The sequence below is a fragment of the Cynocephalus volans genome, chromosome 3 (genome assembly GCF_027409185.1).
Source record: "Cynocephalus volans isolate mCynVol1 chromosome 3, mCynVol1.pri, whole genome shotgun sequence".
Classification (NCBI taxonomy): domain Eukaryota; kingdom Metazoa; phylum Chordata; class Mammalia; order Dermoptera; family Cynocephalidae; genus Cynocephalus; species Cynocephalus volans.
Genome location: NC_084462.1, coordinates 52817195 through 52834326, shown reverse-complemented (window position 1 = coordinate 52834326; position 17132 = coordinate 52817195). Strand labels below are relative to the sequence as shown.

Below are 17132 nucleotides of genomic sequence, written 5' to 3'. Positions count from 1 at the left end.
TCAGAAAGAGGTAAAAATGCTTGGGTGCTACTTTGGCAGAGGGAGAGATACCATCTACTTGGGTTATCAGAAAATATTCTTTTTAAAAAGTAACATTTCAGTTGATCCAAAGGGGCTTATGATTTTCACAATTATAGATCAAGTATGAAATATGGTCAAGGCCAAGTCGGGATACGGAGACAAGAAGAACATTGTGTCCAGTTCAGAGGCATGAGGGATGTATCACAATTGGGCAGAATTGTAAATTTTCCCTTATTTGATCAGAACTTGCTCTACTCTTCTGACATTTAAGTACTTTGTTCCATGAGACAAAACTCAAGTAAAGACCTGGAGAAAGTAAAACCCTATGAAGTGACTTATTACTCTAAAATAATAGTTCACAACTTTATATGTGTATTTATCTGGGGAAAGTGTCTTTAACTTACAAAAGGCTTCTGTGTTATCCTCCCCTGGGGCAGGGGGGTGGAGAATTAAATGAGTAAGAATCATTGTCTTGTAGTTTAAAAAAAAAAAAAGCCTTGTATAAACTGACATAGATGCACAGGCATAGCTGAATGTGTTACAGCTGCTGGGTTTCAGATCTTACCCCAGAGATGTGGAATAATGTGGAGTAATAGTGTTATCAACTGGTCAGCACAGAATAGAGAGGTCCAGGGAGCAAAGAGGGTGAGGAGTGCAGCATTCTAGTTCTCTTTCTTACTGACATCAGACACTAGCATTTGGAAGAATTTCAGTAGGAAAGTATCTGCTGATAAGATTCTGAGAAGCTTGCCACCCACTACCTAATACAGCATCAGGCACCGAGAGGCATTCAATGACCAAATGAAGAATAACAAGAGAGTCATAACATACAAAGGAAACAAACAACATTGCTAGGCAAATCTCCTGGCATTGAACTCTGAAAACCATCAAGATCCAGAGGATGCTGACCCAGGACATTTGAGCTACAGAAAATCAGTGGCAGTGTCCAAAATCAACTCTGGCCTCGTGAAGCCCAGCCAAGAAACTCATATATGTTAATTTTAAAATAAACATTTATATCAAATGTAAAACTCCCAAATGTTATCATACAGAGTGCTATTGGGTGGTACAGAAAAGGGACCTTCCACTAAAAGAAATCTTAAGGCTATAAATTTGTTAACTGTTGGCACATGTTAGTGAGGTGTAGTATGGCAGAGAAGCTCTATGAAAGCAACAAGACCTAGAAAAGATAATGGTACAGTGTGAAGTTTAAACATCCTTAAGTATAAAGTTTAGGTCACGGGGAAAAGTCTTACAGCCAAAAGTAATTCATGAAAGAAAAGTTTGGTAACATTGACTATTAAAGTGTAACATCAAAAAATAAAAATAAGGAACATAAAGTCAAGTCCAAGTGAAACACTAGAAGAAAAAATACCTCTATTTACTTAAATTATGGCACATTCATATACTAAGCAACTATATAACTATCACAAAAGATTGCACTGGGTCTATATGTGCTGGCTTGAAAAATGTTCCTATTGTTATGTAGGAAAAGAAAATTGAATAATGGTGTGTTAAAATGATAAAGATATAGATATATAGTTACAGAAATATATGTATTGCCATATGCATATAAACAACTAAAAGAAGATTCAGCAATTCTTATGAAGTTGTCTTAGGGAATAAGATTTGACTCCCTACAATTTATATACATATCTTAATTAATTTTTTAAATAATGAGCTTGTATTACTTTCACCAAGAAAATATGTTTAGGGGAGAAAGAACAGGGTAAAAGGAAAAAGGGAGCTGTAGCCTGGTAAGCAGAGTGCAATACAATCTGGAGCCAGACTGTGCCAGGGTTCAAACCTGACTCTGCCACTAAAAGGCTGCATGACCTTGAGCAAGTGCCTGTGTTCCTCATCCATAAAAAGGGAACAACAGTCATACCTGCCTCACAGGATTGTTGTGAGACCTACATGAGATAAGACGTGGAAATTGCTTAGAATATTTACTAGCATGTAGTAAGTGCTCAACAAATGTGAGGAGCTTGTGATAACAAAACTCTTTGAATTTTAATACCCATTTTCTTTCAAATATTATCATCATCGTACCCTCTTTCGCACTCCAAAATTTTAGCTGTCATTTGGGGCATTTTTTTTCCTTTAGGACATATATATTTTTCAATGTAATAATGAAAGCCAAGAAGAAAGTGGGATTTGCTCATAGCCTCTTCTTGATCTGACTATTGTGAAAAGTAAAAGATATCTGCATTGACCTCAGGGCTGCTTGGATTAATTCTGTCTTTAGAGGACTGGGATAAAGACCCTCCAGGTCAGAAATGTAGAGCACTGAGCTTGCACTGATTGGAGGATTAGAGATGTTAACACACATTGTTTTGTGGGATAGGTAAGGGGAGAAGAGTGAGAGGACAATTCATTACAGGCCATTTATTGGAGAAGCTGCTTTTCTCTAAGTCCCCTAGGAAAAGTTTCATCAGATACCCTGACTGTGAAATCTGACCCTGCCTTTAATCTGAAACTCGAAGCTAAAGCTGTTCTTATCACCATATGGCCTCCTGATCAGAATCAGAACAGCTCTCTAGAGCCTCTAGAAAGAAACTTCTTTTAAACCTCCACATCTGTTGCTTATATTTTTTCTCCTAATTTATGACAGAATTCACGTCAACTCAAGGCCTACAGACTGGTTGGGGAGTCATCAGCTGATGGAATTCACAAAACAGAGGAATAGTTCCAATAGAACTAACTTCAAATCTACTCACATCAGAACAGTTTCAGCATGCTGAGGCTAATTTCCAGGCCAAGAGAAAGTTATTCCTCACAGATAGCAGTGATGTAACATGACATTGGTCTAAAACCTTTGTTTTTCAAATGTGTTTCTTGGATTCCTGATATCCCGTGAAATACTAGTGGGGTTTTGCTAAAAAATAAAAATAAAAATAAAAAAATAAAAACCAATTCCAAGATGGTTAGAAATGCTCCCCAACTTATTAATATACCATGCATGTTCATTTTACTGGTCAATCAACAAACATTTATTGAGAACCTACTATGTCCCAGACAGTGCTTTAGGTAGCAGGAATAAAGAGTGAACAAGACAGATGAGAATGCAACCCTGATGGAAGAAGGGAGAGAATGCAAAAACAGGGAATATGCAGAAAGTTAAATGAGATAGATGGGGAGGTGGGACAAACAGCAACAGAGTAGTCAGAGTAAAAGACATTTAAACTGAGAGGTGATAAGCAGAAATGTTTTTAAAGATTTAAAAAGATACAGGATACTTCAATAAAGAAATCTAGTAAATTTACTTATACTGACATTTCACATATATCTATCCCTGAACCCCTTTTGAGTGGAACGCCCATTGGCATACTGGGGAACAGTAGTATTCTTTGGAAGCCAGTTTGGAAAGCGCTGGTTTAAACATGTCTCATGCTGGTAGTGCTGCTGAATGTAGACAATATCTGCAGAACAGTCACCCATTACACTGATAAATGCTGCTGAAATGAGCTGAAAGCCCACCCCAGAGGGCTGGCGGATACAGCACTATCTCCACTAAGATCTAGAAAAGCATTGCAGCATGGGAGACTCAAGAGATGACATTCTGAACTGTGCATTTCAGGTTCTGCAAGTCCTGCACCAGAGGAACTCTGACACACAAAGACATGATTTGATCTGTTGCCTTTGCAAGAAGGGCAGCCTGGGAGTGGAAGAGGACATCCATGGAAGAGAGGTAAGTCTCCACCTGGCACTTTGCAGCTGCGATGAGCCCCTGCTGCTTCATCACTATCTTTCCACCCCATCTCCCACCCTGTACAAGGCTTGTGGCCCAAAGTCCTCCAGTCCAGGGGTCAGCAAATCATAACCTATAGGCCAAATCTAGCCCACTGCCTGTTTCTATAAGTAAAGTTTTACTGGAACACAACCATGCCCATACTTTCACATGCTATCTACAGCTACAGTAGCAGGGTTGAGTAGTTGCAACAGAGATCCTATGGCCTGTGAAGCCTAACAACTTGCTATCTGACTGTTTACAGAAAGAGTGTACTGATCCCTGCCGTAGGCCCTCTCCTCAGCCCTGTTGACCAGTCCTCCCAGCCTGTGGGGACAGCTGTCGTCCTCATCAGGTATGCCAACTCAGGTGTCTCCATCATCCCAAGTAGATACTCACACCTGGGAAAATCTATTCAGAATCTTCTCAATGCCCCTCCTTTTCAGAGGTTAACACACCTGACAAGGGCATTTCGTCTGGCATGAGATTCCCTCTGCTCAAATTCCACCTCTGCCACTTGCTAACTTTGTGACCATGGGAAATTGTTAATTGCTACAATCTTCCATTTCAGAACTTTAAAATGTAGATAATAATATTACCTGCCTCATAGGATTGTTGCAAAGATTAAATGAGATGATGCATGTCTCCTGACTTGCAGAAACTGTTTAATAAATGTTAGTTATTATTTTAACTGTTATGAAAAGGACTGAGTAGGAGGAACAGAAGACATGAATCCTAGAAAGTCCCACAATGCAAAGCATCTCAAACCACTTTCACCTAACAAATATGTGTTAAGCAAGTTTTGGCAAGGGTACAGAGCGTCCAAAGCTTTCTCAAACTGATGATATCTATGTGGCAAATACATGTTTATTTTGGAGCAAGGATTTTTGAAAACTGCTTATTGTTATCTATTAAAGCTGAACATATGTGTACCCTATGACCACGCAACTCCACTCCTAGATGTATACCCAATAGACATGCGTACATATCTTCACAAAGACATGTACTAGAATATTCATGGCAGCACTATTTTGTTATAGCCAAAAACTGGAAATTACCCCAAATATCACCAACTCTAGAATGGATAAAGAAATCATGGTGTAATCACATAATAATATGCTATTTGGCAATGAGAATGAGCCATCTTCAACTATGTGCTGCAACATGGAGGAATCTCCCCATGTTAAGCAAAATAAGACAGACATAAAAGAGGACTTACTGTAGGATTCCAATTACACGAAGTACAAAACGCGCAGAATGAACCTGTGGTGTTAGTAATCAGGACAGTGGTTACCTTGGTGGAGCAGTGACTGGACGTGGGAGTGCGGGGGACCTTCTGGGACAGTGAGAGATTACTGTTGCTCCATCTGGGTGCTGCTTGCATGATGTATTCAGTTTGTGAAAATTTATCAAAAAAAAAAGAGAGAGAGAAGAAAGGGCAGGAGGGAGGGCAGAATACATATTGAGCACACACTCTCTGCCATTCTGCTTTCTTCCGCAACCTCTTTTATAGTCAGTCTTTTATTCCTAGCATCTCTGCTCTTGACCTCTCCCTCGTCTTAACACCACCCTTTTCTCTAACAAGAACCTGGTTTGCAGACCTATCGCTTTGAAGGAACCCTGCAGTATTTGCTCAGTGGAAAAGCACAGATCCCACAAACCCGCCACTTCCTTCATTTCAGGTCTGGCAAAAGGATATAGAAGTCACACCCAAGAGGATGCATTGCCATGCACCCGTTTCTGTGACAGGGAGAAGCAACCAGTCTATTTGATTCACAGCTGCCTGCCCCGTGATTGCAGACACAATAGTTGGTAACCCAGACCAAGTTCTCCTCCTTGCTCGTATGCTCCTCCAACTCCCAGGGCTCAATCTAAGATTGTGTTTGGTTCTCATAAGATTGGTTCCAGTTTTAGAAACTGAGTAAATTGTAGAGCAAATGTTGCTAGGTTGCGGAGTTCTGCGGGGGGTGTGGTCTCTCTGTTGGCCCTTTGCCTTGGCACATCACCTGCAATGCCAAATTGCCAATTATACCTCAAAGCAGTGCTGGCTCCCTGTCCCTCATCCCTGCCCTGCAGAGGTGGGTGTTTGGGGAGACAGATCCAGAATCTGGGTTCGGGAGATGGAAATGTCAAACACTCTCAATTCCCAAGTGGGGATGGGACTTTTTGACTCAAGTCTGGTTGCTTTATTTTAGCTGTTTTGATGGAAGAACCTTTGAATGCTGCCCCTAAAATAACATTTGTTTCTTTCAAGTTAAGAACAATAACAGGAAAAAAATCAAGTGTTTTAGAACAATTCTGCTCTCAATCCCTGAGCCTCAATTCATTCCCAGCTTTTCCCCCTGGGGTGGGATTAGGGATGGGGAGAGTCTCAGGGTGGATGAGCTAAATGACAGAAAGGCCTGAGGTTGGGGCTAGAGGGCCAGGGACAAGGATAGGAAGAGATTCAGGGACAAAAGGTGGTCAGAAAGGGGGGGTAAGGACACATCACATTACTTGATAAGAAAAAAGGTTGTTGCAGTTACATCAAATGTCCCCCAGTCCAAACAGCTCCATGAATGTCACCTTGACTGAATGTTCTGCAGCCTCATCAGCCATGTTCAGGAACAGGCAGGCATTACCAGCGGCATTGGCTGGAGTTGAAGCTTGCCACTCAAGACCTTCCAGCATTTGGGCAAACCTCCCTCTTGATCTTCTTTCTTCCCCTCCATGAACTTTCTATGTCCATCAAACTCGACGCCATGGCCAATCCTGAGTACTCTCCACACTTTCCTGAGATGGGAAAGATCTCTGGGCACCTCCTCACCCTGGTAACCGCACCTCCCCCTGCTGAAATCAGACCCATTTTCTAAAGCCTCTTCTGAATCTTCAGCCGGGAGAGGTTTCTACTTCCGACTTCCCTAGAATTTTCTTCTGATATCCAACTTTACCACGGCATTTATCACATGCAAACTTGCTTTACAATGTTTTTATCTTTCCTCTTTCTCACTTTAACCCTGCATTTTCATGAAGGCAGGGACTGTTTGATTAAAATCATCACCACTATTTATGGGGCATGTACCACTGTGCTTACTTCTTTACATGAATTTTCTCTAAACTTATAAAAAGCCTATAAGTGGGTATTATAATTCTCATTTTACAGATGAAGAAATTTCGATTAAGAGAAATTCAATAGTTTGTCCTGAGTCACACAAGGTTTGAGTGGCTGAGCCAAGATCCAAAGACCTTGCTGTTCTTAGGACATCATCCTACTGAATAAACCTCTCTGAATCTCCTCTAGCACATAGAAATCTATGGGTGGGTGGATGGATGGACGGGTGGGTGGATAGGTAGATATTAAAAACATCCAATTGACCCAAATCAAAAGTGTTACCTTTTTTTATCAGAGTTCCTTACCCCCATACTGAACTAGGATGTGGAAGACAACTTCAGTTTTACATAAGTCTCCCTTTGTTGTAGAGAATTCATACTTCCCCAACCCTCAGGTTTAGTCAGGCCAAGGTAATGCCCTCAAAACAAAGAAAAAGTGGGTATTCCCTAGGTCACTTAGGCAATGTAGACCAATGCAAAGACTTTCGAGTGACAAGACCTGCTTCGCATCCCTCCCCTAGGGATTTGCTAAGTTTCTATCATTGAGCCCTGAGCAGCTCCACCTTCCCATCAGTGTCCTCATCTACAAGACAGAAGAACAGTCACATCTCTCTCACAGGTGGCAGAGACAGCGGAGTTAGGTAATGCAGGTGAAAGCTTGGCACAAAGTGGACCTTTAATTATTGTTCAATTATTGTCTCATTCCAAGGAATTTAAGACACTGTATCATCAGTAAGGTTTTGAAAAATGAAACACCAAATAAAAGCTTCTCCCCACTTCCAGCTCAGCATGTGCCTAAGTGCCACCATCTTCCCTTCACTACCTAGTCTGACTGGCATGGAGTCATTCCTGAGGCACTGTCAGATGCTATTTCTTGCCAATATTGTCTCTTTTCCATTTGGCACTTGTCCTTATGAGTTTCCTTTTTCTTGCTTCTACTGATGCTTGAAATTAAGAGAGATTTCAGTTTGTTTCCGTGTTTGTGTTGTGATTGAGGAAGGAGTCTCCAACAAACTCAGAAAGCCTCACACTTCACCAAAGAGAGAGATCCTAGTAAGCTTTGCAAAGTCTATGCAGTGTTTGCTCTCTGAAAGGAAAATTCTTCTCTTGATTTGTCCAAACCCTTCTGTTTAAGTCCAAGGGGAAAACTCGTTTCCGCTCCACCTGGCCTGATGGATACAATAGATTTTCCCACATCTTCCGTGGAGAGTTCTACAAGGGAAATTTTTAAACACATGTTTTGGAAGCAAAACTCCCAAGTGCTATGAATGAAACACATCAGTCATCACTTTTCCGCCCTTCCCTTCTTTGCAACCCGGAGGCTGAAATCACCTGTCATCTTGGAAATAATCCTTGGAGAATCAAGTCCAAGAAGAAGTTGGACTGGTTGCCCCAGTCCAAGTTTTCTATTATCTAAGCTTGATGTTAACGCAAGACAGGAAGCCCCATATCCTGCAGCCTCATTCACAATCCATAATAGATGATGTTCTTGGAACCCAAGTTGAGAAAAGGAGTTAGCTATGCACATTTTGGCAAAGATGCAGACCTGGGATTCAGTCTGAGCAGCTATAACATAAAATAATAAACTATGAATGCAAACAGCAAAAATGTGCCCATCTCACAGCTCAGAGTGTGCCAAAGCTGACCAAATAATTATACATTTTTCATCTTTCCAAAAGAAACATAGTCGGCATTTTGTGGAATGCTGCTGGATGAGGGCTCTTGGCATTAGAGCTGGCGTGGAGCCCGTGTCCTGTTACCCTGGCAGTCCCCCATCTTCCCCATTAGCTCAAACCACAGGGAGAAACAAGAGCAGGACAGAGTGAGACACCTTCCTTTTTATGCAAGTATATTGGAGCCCAGCCAGGAAAAAAGCACAGCAGGTTGATGAAATGTGTCTGCAAGTGTTCCAAGCCTCTCCACTGTGTACTTGACAAGGGAAATCATAAAAACCACAGTCATTTGAACAGCCATTTATAGTTTATAAGCTCTTTTCAAAGGTGTCCTCTTAATCCTCACACAAAATGCTGAGGAACATATTTTTATTGTCCCCCTTTTACAGATATACAAATGGAGGCTCAGACAGGTCAAGGGACTTGCCTAAGGATAAACAGCTGGTAATGCCAGAAATGGGGCTGGATCCAGTCCTTTCTGCCTCTTGTACCTGTGCTCTGGGCTGCCTCCCCCCTTCACCCAGCCCCTCAAGAGTCAATCTGATTTTCCGCCTCATATCCAAGCTGTCAACACCAGAGAATTGGAAAATGTCTGGGTAGAAATCTGATTCTCATACCTGCGGGACAGAGATAAAGCTGTGTTTAAATTGAAGCAGATAAAACCATTTACCCCTTCCCCATTTGCGCAGGAAAAGGTAACAGGCAGAAAACTGATATTTCTTAGAGGTCTTGTTTATGGTGTGCTCCCAAGAGGCAGAAGTAGTAATGTTCTCAAGTAGGGGGCCTTCTAAAATCATGTCACGGGGACATTTTGTAATGTCTGCGCTTGATCTTTCTGGTCCTCTGTCCTCTTTCTTCCTTCCCTTGGCAATGTTCTGGGGCACTCCTGAAAGACATGAGAACTCAGACCTAAGCTTGCATCCTGTTCAAAAGTATCCATCGTCTTCCCCAGAGGTTCGGGAAGCAACACAAAGCCTTCAGTCTGTCACCTTTGTGCACAGAAGAGAGAGACTGGTTTGAATTGATCAGACCTTTAGGATCCCCAATTGAGAGCATTTTAGCTAAGCCCTTCTCAGAGATTCTGTGGTTTTGCCTTAACTCCTTGGGGAGTAGGGGTGGGGGCAGAGCATCAAACTCATCTGGAAAGATTATCCCACGGAATACATGCTCTTGGTTCTTTTTTTTTTTTTTTTTTAAGTATTTCAGAGTTCTGACTTCTACTGTGGAGACAGAAACAGGGCTCATGAAGGCACTTTGTGGGAGCCAGGCCAGGAACCCCAGTCAAGTCTACGTCCAAATTCTGATCACCTAGAGTGAATACAGGAAACATGTTCCTGTTAGGTTAATGTTCTGGTTAATCGAGAACTAAGTAGGGTCTAGTGAACATAATTAAATCTTTTCTTTGATAATTGAGAATCTTGCAGTGCCCTGGAGTGATCATTCTAAATAGTGATCATTAATCCCCACTGCCAAGAATACAGGAGATTGAGCTTGACCTGCACTGACTTCCAGGCCAGCTGTGGGAAATTCATTTTTCTGAACCACTAATCTCAACTTATTATTTTCCTCTTTTCCTAGACAGCTAAGAACAAGGAAAATTGTTTATTAGAGGCTTTCTGTTGTTTGAATTACAGCTAATCGAGATTTCCATACAATTTTTCTGAAATTAGAAGGACACTCAGAACGTTCATTTATTACGCCTGATTATTAAATCAAATAATGTAGCCAGATAAAAATTCTTAGATTTATTTTGCAAATTTGTTTTGAGGTCCACTCCCACCCCCAACACCCCCAGCCCAGATTCATTCTTGCCTTGTGTGCATCAGACAGAGTAAGTCAAAGACACTAAGTCAACTGGATATTGAAGTTCTTTAGTCCTAATCCCAGATCCCTTATTAAGTAGTCATGTGATGTTGAGGAAACTATTGCACTTGTGAGACTCAGTTTCCTTATCTGTACCCCTGAAGGTTGAATTTATTGGTCCTTGAACTTTTTAGGGACACAGATCTACTTAAGCATCAGAGAAAGCTAAGAAAGTTTTTCACAGCAGGGAAAAATGAACATAGGCACAAGCATCTACATTCTAAATCAGAGGATGGAGTCATGAGCTCCCTGAAGCCCACCATCTTGTGACCTCTGTTCGTAAATTCAGGTTTAAAACCCTGGGGTGGAAGACCCTGTGGACCTCTTTGAACACTGGCATCCTCTGAATCCGGCTAAATGTAAGCATCTTCCCAAGTCTATAGAGCAGTGGTTCTCAACCTAAGCAGCACATCAAGACCCCCTGGGAAGTTTTCAAAATTCCAATTACCCAGGTTGCAGACCAGTTAAATCCGTATCTTTGGGGCTGAGTCCCAGGCATCTGTGCTTTCACTTTCCAGGTGATTGTAATGTGCAGATGACTTTGCAAACCACCACTCTAGAACAAGAATTCTCAAAACTAAGAGTGAATAGAATCACCCAGGGAAGAGACAGATTTCCATGCTCCTGTCCCTGGTGATTCAAATGCCTTCTGGCCAGATCCTGTCTAAGAATATGCATGGTTAACAGGCCTCCCAGGCCATTCTGATGTAGACCACGGTTTAGGAGCCCAGTAATATAGCCATTTCTCAGGAGGAGCCCAGAGGAGTTCTCTCCCCGGGTACCACTGTCCTCCCAGACAGTTCTACATGGTTACAGCTGGTCTCCTGCCTTGTACAGGTATAGCTTTAAGTGGTCTCCTTCATTTGCCAGACAGGCTTTTTCTCCATCTTCCCAATCTCTACCCAACCTGGATCTTTTAGCCAGAGCCTCTGATCCCACCAGGTTCAATAATTTAAAGAGAGCAATCATCAACATTGTTGTATTTAATATTTAAACACCAGAGCATCACTTAGGCAAGCTTCAAGGTGAGACCTGACTCCTGTTCCACTGCCCATTAGCAACCAGGCCACAGGCTAGCAGAGGGGACTGGGTGCACAGGGCTCCTAGGCAGGCAGCCCGGACAAAGTCCCAGCCAGCCAGGTTCCACACCCGCTCTGCCCCTTCCTACCTGAAGTGTTCGCAGCAAGACCTGCAGCCCACTAGCTTCTTGTTCAGCCATCCCTTCCTCGGATCCTGGGGAAGCAGCTGCCTGTGGCCAGATCTGGGCTGTAGAGGCAGTGGCTGCCCAGCTGACCTCGCTGCCTGCCTCGCAGGAGACTGCTGCCCGGAGGCCTCAGCTGCACATGCTGCTGAGTGTGAAGTCACCGCGGTGCAATCCTAGACTTCTGCACAGGCATGGATGCCCCCGACTCCCACTATGGGGATTAGGAGAGCCCCAGCTCCGGGGATTGCTGAGCATTTGGGCGCAGGGGTGGGGAGGGCACCCGTGTGAGTCACTCACCCACCTCCAGGCCCACGCAGGGCAGGAGCCGGGCAGAGAAGCCACCCTGGATGCCTGACAGGCATTCCCAGCTGACCTGGTCAGACTCCCTCCAGAGGCTCGCTCAGCCCTCCCCACTGCCCCCCCCATACCTTTATTTTGGTTTGCTGCCGGCTCCCGGGTAACTGGAGACCCAAGAGTGCTTGCACAACTGCAGCAGTTCAGGGCACAGAAGTCCAGGGCCCCCTGAGGTCCCAGGCTCAGGGACAGAAGCTCTGGCTGAGAAGGAAAATAACTACTCTGGACCAGGCTCCTTACCTAACCTTTTAATTTTCACAGTAACCCTATCCAGGTAGGTGCTGGTGTTACCACCCCATCCCTGTTTTGCAAATGAGAAAACCAAGGCACCAAAATGTTAAGCCACAAGAACACAGAGCTGAGGAGTGTATGCCAGGCCTCAGACCAGCAAGCTAGCACCAAAGCACAAGCACTAACCATGACACCACCCTGCCTATTGCTGCTGCAAACAAAGTAATGGAAATCTGAGAGCCCTGCTCTCAGCCTCAGGGAGAGAAATGCCTGGGTAAGTTTCCCCCAGACCAGTGTAGGCTCATTATCTCTTTCTGTGTCTTCTGCTGGGGATGTGAGGAGTTTTAGTGGCTGACTTCTCTCCCCTGTTAACACCTCAGTGTTTCGTCAGTCGGGGGCATCACCTGGAAGCTTGTCAGGCCCCACCCCAGAACTCCTGAATCTGAATCTGCATTTTAACAAGATCTCCAGGGGGAGTCATAGCTGGTTAACAAAACGACCAGAGGGTTAAAGTTTGGGAAGCCCCAACTTTGACTGTATTGATGACATTGCCAGGAATAGCCCATGAGTTCAACAAGTCTGACCATTTTTGATCACGTAACTAGTACCCTGTAAGCCCAAAGCAAAATTTTAATGTGTGAAGCTGAAGAGCTGAGCTCAGTGCAGTTCCTCACTGACAGCACAGCTAGGAAGAAGAGCCCGAGCCAGGCCAGTGGGGAGGGAGCTCCCAGCCAGCACCCATGCTGAGTTTAGGGAGCTTTTGTGATCACCAGATGCATGCAGCTGCCCAGGCACATTGTGGCAACTGAGGAAAGAGGGTTTGCATTTCCCAATCCTATTTGGCCTAAGTGTGCTGAAATCCTGAGTCAAGGGTCAGGCCTGGCCAAGCCCTCAATTCAAGGCTGAATCCATGTGGTCCCTGCCCTCAGGGTAAATGGTTTGAAATGTGAAGTCCTCTCATCTTGGGAACTGACTATAAGAGCTCTCATTTATAGAGCCAGGTGGGCCTGTTCTGCCCCCAGCCCCATCTCCCTACACTTCCTAACACCTCTGATGACAGGGAGGTAGAAATAAATGTTCATCAAGGATTTCAACCTTCTGAGAGAGGGTGGAGTTTTTAGGGCGTGTGTTCTATGGTCTTCTAAGGTCCAGTGAAGAAAGGACTGAACTGTCCCACGTGATTATCTTAAGAGTAGGTTACTCCATGGGGTTCAACCGGGAGATAAAGAAAAGAGACAGAGGAAGGAAAAATAAAACCTCCCAACATATACCTAAAGAACAATTTAAAGATAAAAACACGCTTGTAGGAGAAGTCATAAAAATGACCTCTAAGGAGAGAACTAAAGGCATTATATAGTCACACTCTCTGATGTCAGCATTGAAGTAAAATTGTCTCCATTGTAAAGAGTGTCTTGGTTTACCTCATTGGAATTGCATGGGGCCGAGGTGAGGTGAAAACCCCATATTGCACACGCTCTTCTACTTAATGACATCTTTCCCCCTGCAGTGCCCAGAAACCTGTTTTCAGCAAACCCCTTGTGAAACAGGATAAAGAATGGGCTCCCTCTTGCCTTGGTGATACACCTGTCTCACATGCCAAGCTCGGCTGCCCTTCCTCTTCCTCCCTGGCAAATCTCCATCCTCTGGAGAGTCACTGCCCAGTAGCTCATGTGGATGCTAGACAAGAAAAAAGTGCTGGATTTCACCCTTTTGTTTTTAAGTGCAGATCTAGTTGTTGTCAGCTCCCCATGACACCTTCAGCACTCTCCTCTTTTACACCTTGACAGAGCCCTGTGGGGATCCCAGCAACCCTGCTCCCCTGCCTGGCAGAACCCTGTTCAGTCTCATGCTTAGGGACCGCCCCAGCAGTGCCCCCATCTAGACTTCCCTCTCTTAGAGCTCAGTTCTGTTAGTAGACTGATTGATTTAGGCTAAAGTATAAAAGGTCAATAATAAGGCAGCACGCTCTTCCCTAGTTAACATTTGAATTTTATCAAGGACTTTCCAAAAAGGCAGGAGCTGAGACCCAGGCTCAGAATCCTCCTGGACAATACAAAATCTTACCCAGCGTAGATTGGAATGAGTACTCATTAAACCACAAGGGGCAGCCAAGAGGGGAAGGTCAGTCCCTCAGGCAGGCCAAGGAGGAGGTTGCTTTATGAGGCAGAGAAAGGCCCTTCTACTTGCTCACATTGGATCTTTTGAAGGAGGCGTTTAGAGAAGCTGCAGAGTGGATCCAAAACTCGGTCCTCTGACTTCCAAGAAAAACACATTTAATGTAATCTACAGATTCCTCTTGTAGTGCAGGAGTCCTCAAGACCACCATCAGGTTCAATGATTTGCTAGAGGCACTCACAGAACTCAGCAAAGCCATTATACTCACAGTTATGGTTTATTACAGCAAAAGGATACAGATCAAAATCAGCAAAGGGAAGAGGCACATTAGGCAGGGTCTCGGAGAGACCAGATATGAGCTTCCAGTTGTCTTCTCCCAGAGGAGTTGTGCAGACAGCACTTACTTCTCCCAACAACAATGTGTGCAACACACAGAGTATCACCAGCCAGGGAAGCTCACCTAAGCCTCGGTGTCCAGGGTTTTTATTGAGGGTTGGCTATGTAGACATAACTGGCCTTAGTCTCCAGCCCCTCCAGAGATCAAGTTGATACTATGTGGCCAAGGCCCCCACCATAAATCACACAGTTAGCATAGGCTATCCAACATGGCCAAAAGCACTCTTATCAGGCAGGACATTCCAAGGGCTTAGAGGTTACCTCCCAAGAACTGGGCAAGGGCCAAAACTTCTTTGGGCAAGACTAATTCTTTACTACACACCTGCCCTCTTATTCCATAATCTCAGGCCCAAGACTCTCATAATATCTTGTGAATAAGATAGAGAAATAAGTGCAAGCCTCTATAATTAGGAGGATTCAATAGCTAGTAGAATGCTGGTACTCAACGAGTGGTAATTAATAAATTGACACTGATGTAGCAGATGTTTTCTAACAGCATCAAGAGTATTGAGTCCCCTGGCTCTTTCCTAGTCAACATTTTTATCAATGATTTGGATGAAAATAAAGGCTGCATGCTTATCAAATTTTCTGTTGACATCCAGTTGAGAAAGACAGAAATATGTCAGATGACATAGTTGGGATCAAAAAAGATTTCAGCAGCCCCGAGTGATGGACCAGATCCTACAGGATGAAATATAACAGAGCCAAGTGGAATCTTCCTCCCCTGGGTCCTCAACACCAACTATGCTGAAATAAGATTGTGAGGCTTGGCTAAACAGTATTGATTTTTTTCCTGGTATTAGAGAAGAATGTAGACAGCAGGAGAGCATGTCCTGCAGTGAGGATGGAATTGCAGACTCCAGGAGCCTCTGCTGAGCCTTGAAGCATGTAGTGACTTACATGCTCACAGAAGCAGGTACCTTGAGCAAAGAAGAGGTGTGACAGGAGAGAGCTCCTCCACCACTGCACCTGGAACCAGCCCTCTGACAAGACCTTCTCCATTCTAAAACGCACCTCGGTTCAAACTTTTGCTCCCTTACCTATTAGCTGTGTGATTTGGGGAAAGTTACCTAAGCTCTCTGTACCTCGGTTTTCTCATCTGTTAAATGGGGAGATGATAATGCTTACCTCATAGGGTTGCTGAGAGGATTTATTGGAAGTAACACTTACAATGTTCTTAGTACAGCACTTGGCATTCAATAAGTGTAGTAGTTATTGATATTATTGTGATTATTATTACTGTTGCGATAGATTCAATAATATCTACTTCAAATAATTGCTGGGAGAATTAAATGAACAAATATATGTGGAAGTGACTAATGTAAAGTGTTGAGTGGGTCTGAAATTAATGTGCAGTGATGCCCTAGACTCCTACTAAATTAGAAAGTACTGGGTGGAAGAAGAGACTTGACCTCAATATTTCTGCCCAACAAGAAAACTGTTGGAGTTCTGGTCATTCCCAAGCATCTCTGAAATGAACTCCTATGACCACAGGCATGTGCACAACTGCAGGCACCACAGACAGCCTGCAGCTGCCTGAGCTGAAATACCAGACAAAGCAGAGATGCAGACAGGGGCTCAGCCTCATTCATGTTGGAGAGACAGAGAGCCATGGCTTGCTGGTGGCCAGTGCAACCCACTGAAGGGAAGCCCAACCTGCAGGAGGCATGTGTTGACCAATACAGGGGGATTTTATCCTTTGAGGAGGAACTAACTCAGGTCTTAAAGGTGAGGGGTCTGAAGGAGCACAGTCATCTCCACCACAACCGGATCTTATGACAACAGCAACACAGGAAACAGTGGAAAGCTGCAGAGGCAGCATCTCTAGGCAACACTAAAATCAAGACTGTTTTCCCAACCGCACTGGTTAGGAGAAACTATGTTCTAAATGGTGCTGTGATCTGAATGTTTGTGTCCCACCCCCCACCCAAATTTGCATATTGAAATCACAACCCCGAACGTGACGATATTAGAAGGTGATGTCATTAGGAAGTGACTAGGTGGAGCCTAATCATAAAGGTAGGGCACTTATGGATGGGATTAGTTCCCTTATAAAAGGAACCTCAGAGAGCTGCTTTGCCCCTTCCACCAAGTAAGCACACAGCTAGAAGGCATCATCTATGAATTGGTTACCAGACAACGAATCTCAGACTTCTCGAGCTCCAGAGCTGTGAGAAACAAATTTCTGTTTATTATGATCCACCCAGTCTAATATATTTTGTCACAGTAACCCAAAGAAACTAAGGCAGGGAGGAATCAAATCTACTGTATTCTCTATATAGTGTGTTATATACAGCTATTTTTTAAAATTATATATTGTTCTCAAATGAAACAGATAAACATCCAAACAGTTATTCAAGTATTGTCATATCTGGACCACTTCATATCTGTCTATTGACTTCTGGGGCCCAGAGTGGACAAAACAGGTGAATGACACTATCCTTGCTGAATGTTA

General features: G+C 43.7%; 1 protein-coding gene across 5 annotated transcripts in view; it reads right to left on the bottom strand.

The window, feature by feature from the left end:
* Positions 1 to 11808, bottom strand: part of AGBL1 (AGBL carboxypeptidase 1) — an 866292-nt gene extending 854484 nt beyond the window's left edge. For 2 of the 5 annotated variants that reach the window (XM_063089333.1, XM_063089334.1), the window contains exon 1: positions 11546 to 11808. In XM_063089333.1, coding sequence (XP_062945403.1) covers positions 11546 to 11596 — 51 coding nt within the window. In that variant the 5' untranslated portion in view covers positions 11597 to 11808. The remainder of the gene's footprint in view (positions 1 to 11545) is intronic. The other 3 variants (XM_063089330.1, XM_063089331.1, XM_063089332.1) reach the window with 2 other exon arrangements.
* Positions 11809 to 17132: the final 5324 nt, after the last annotated feature.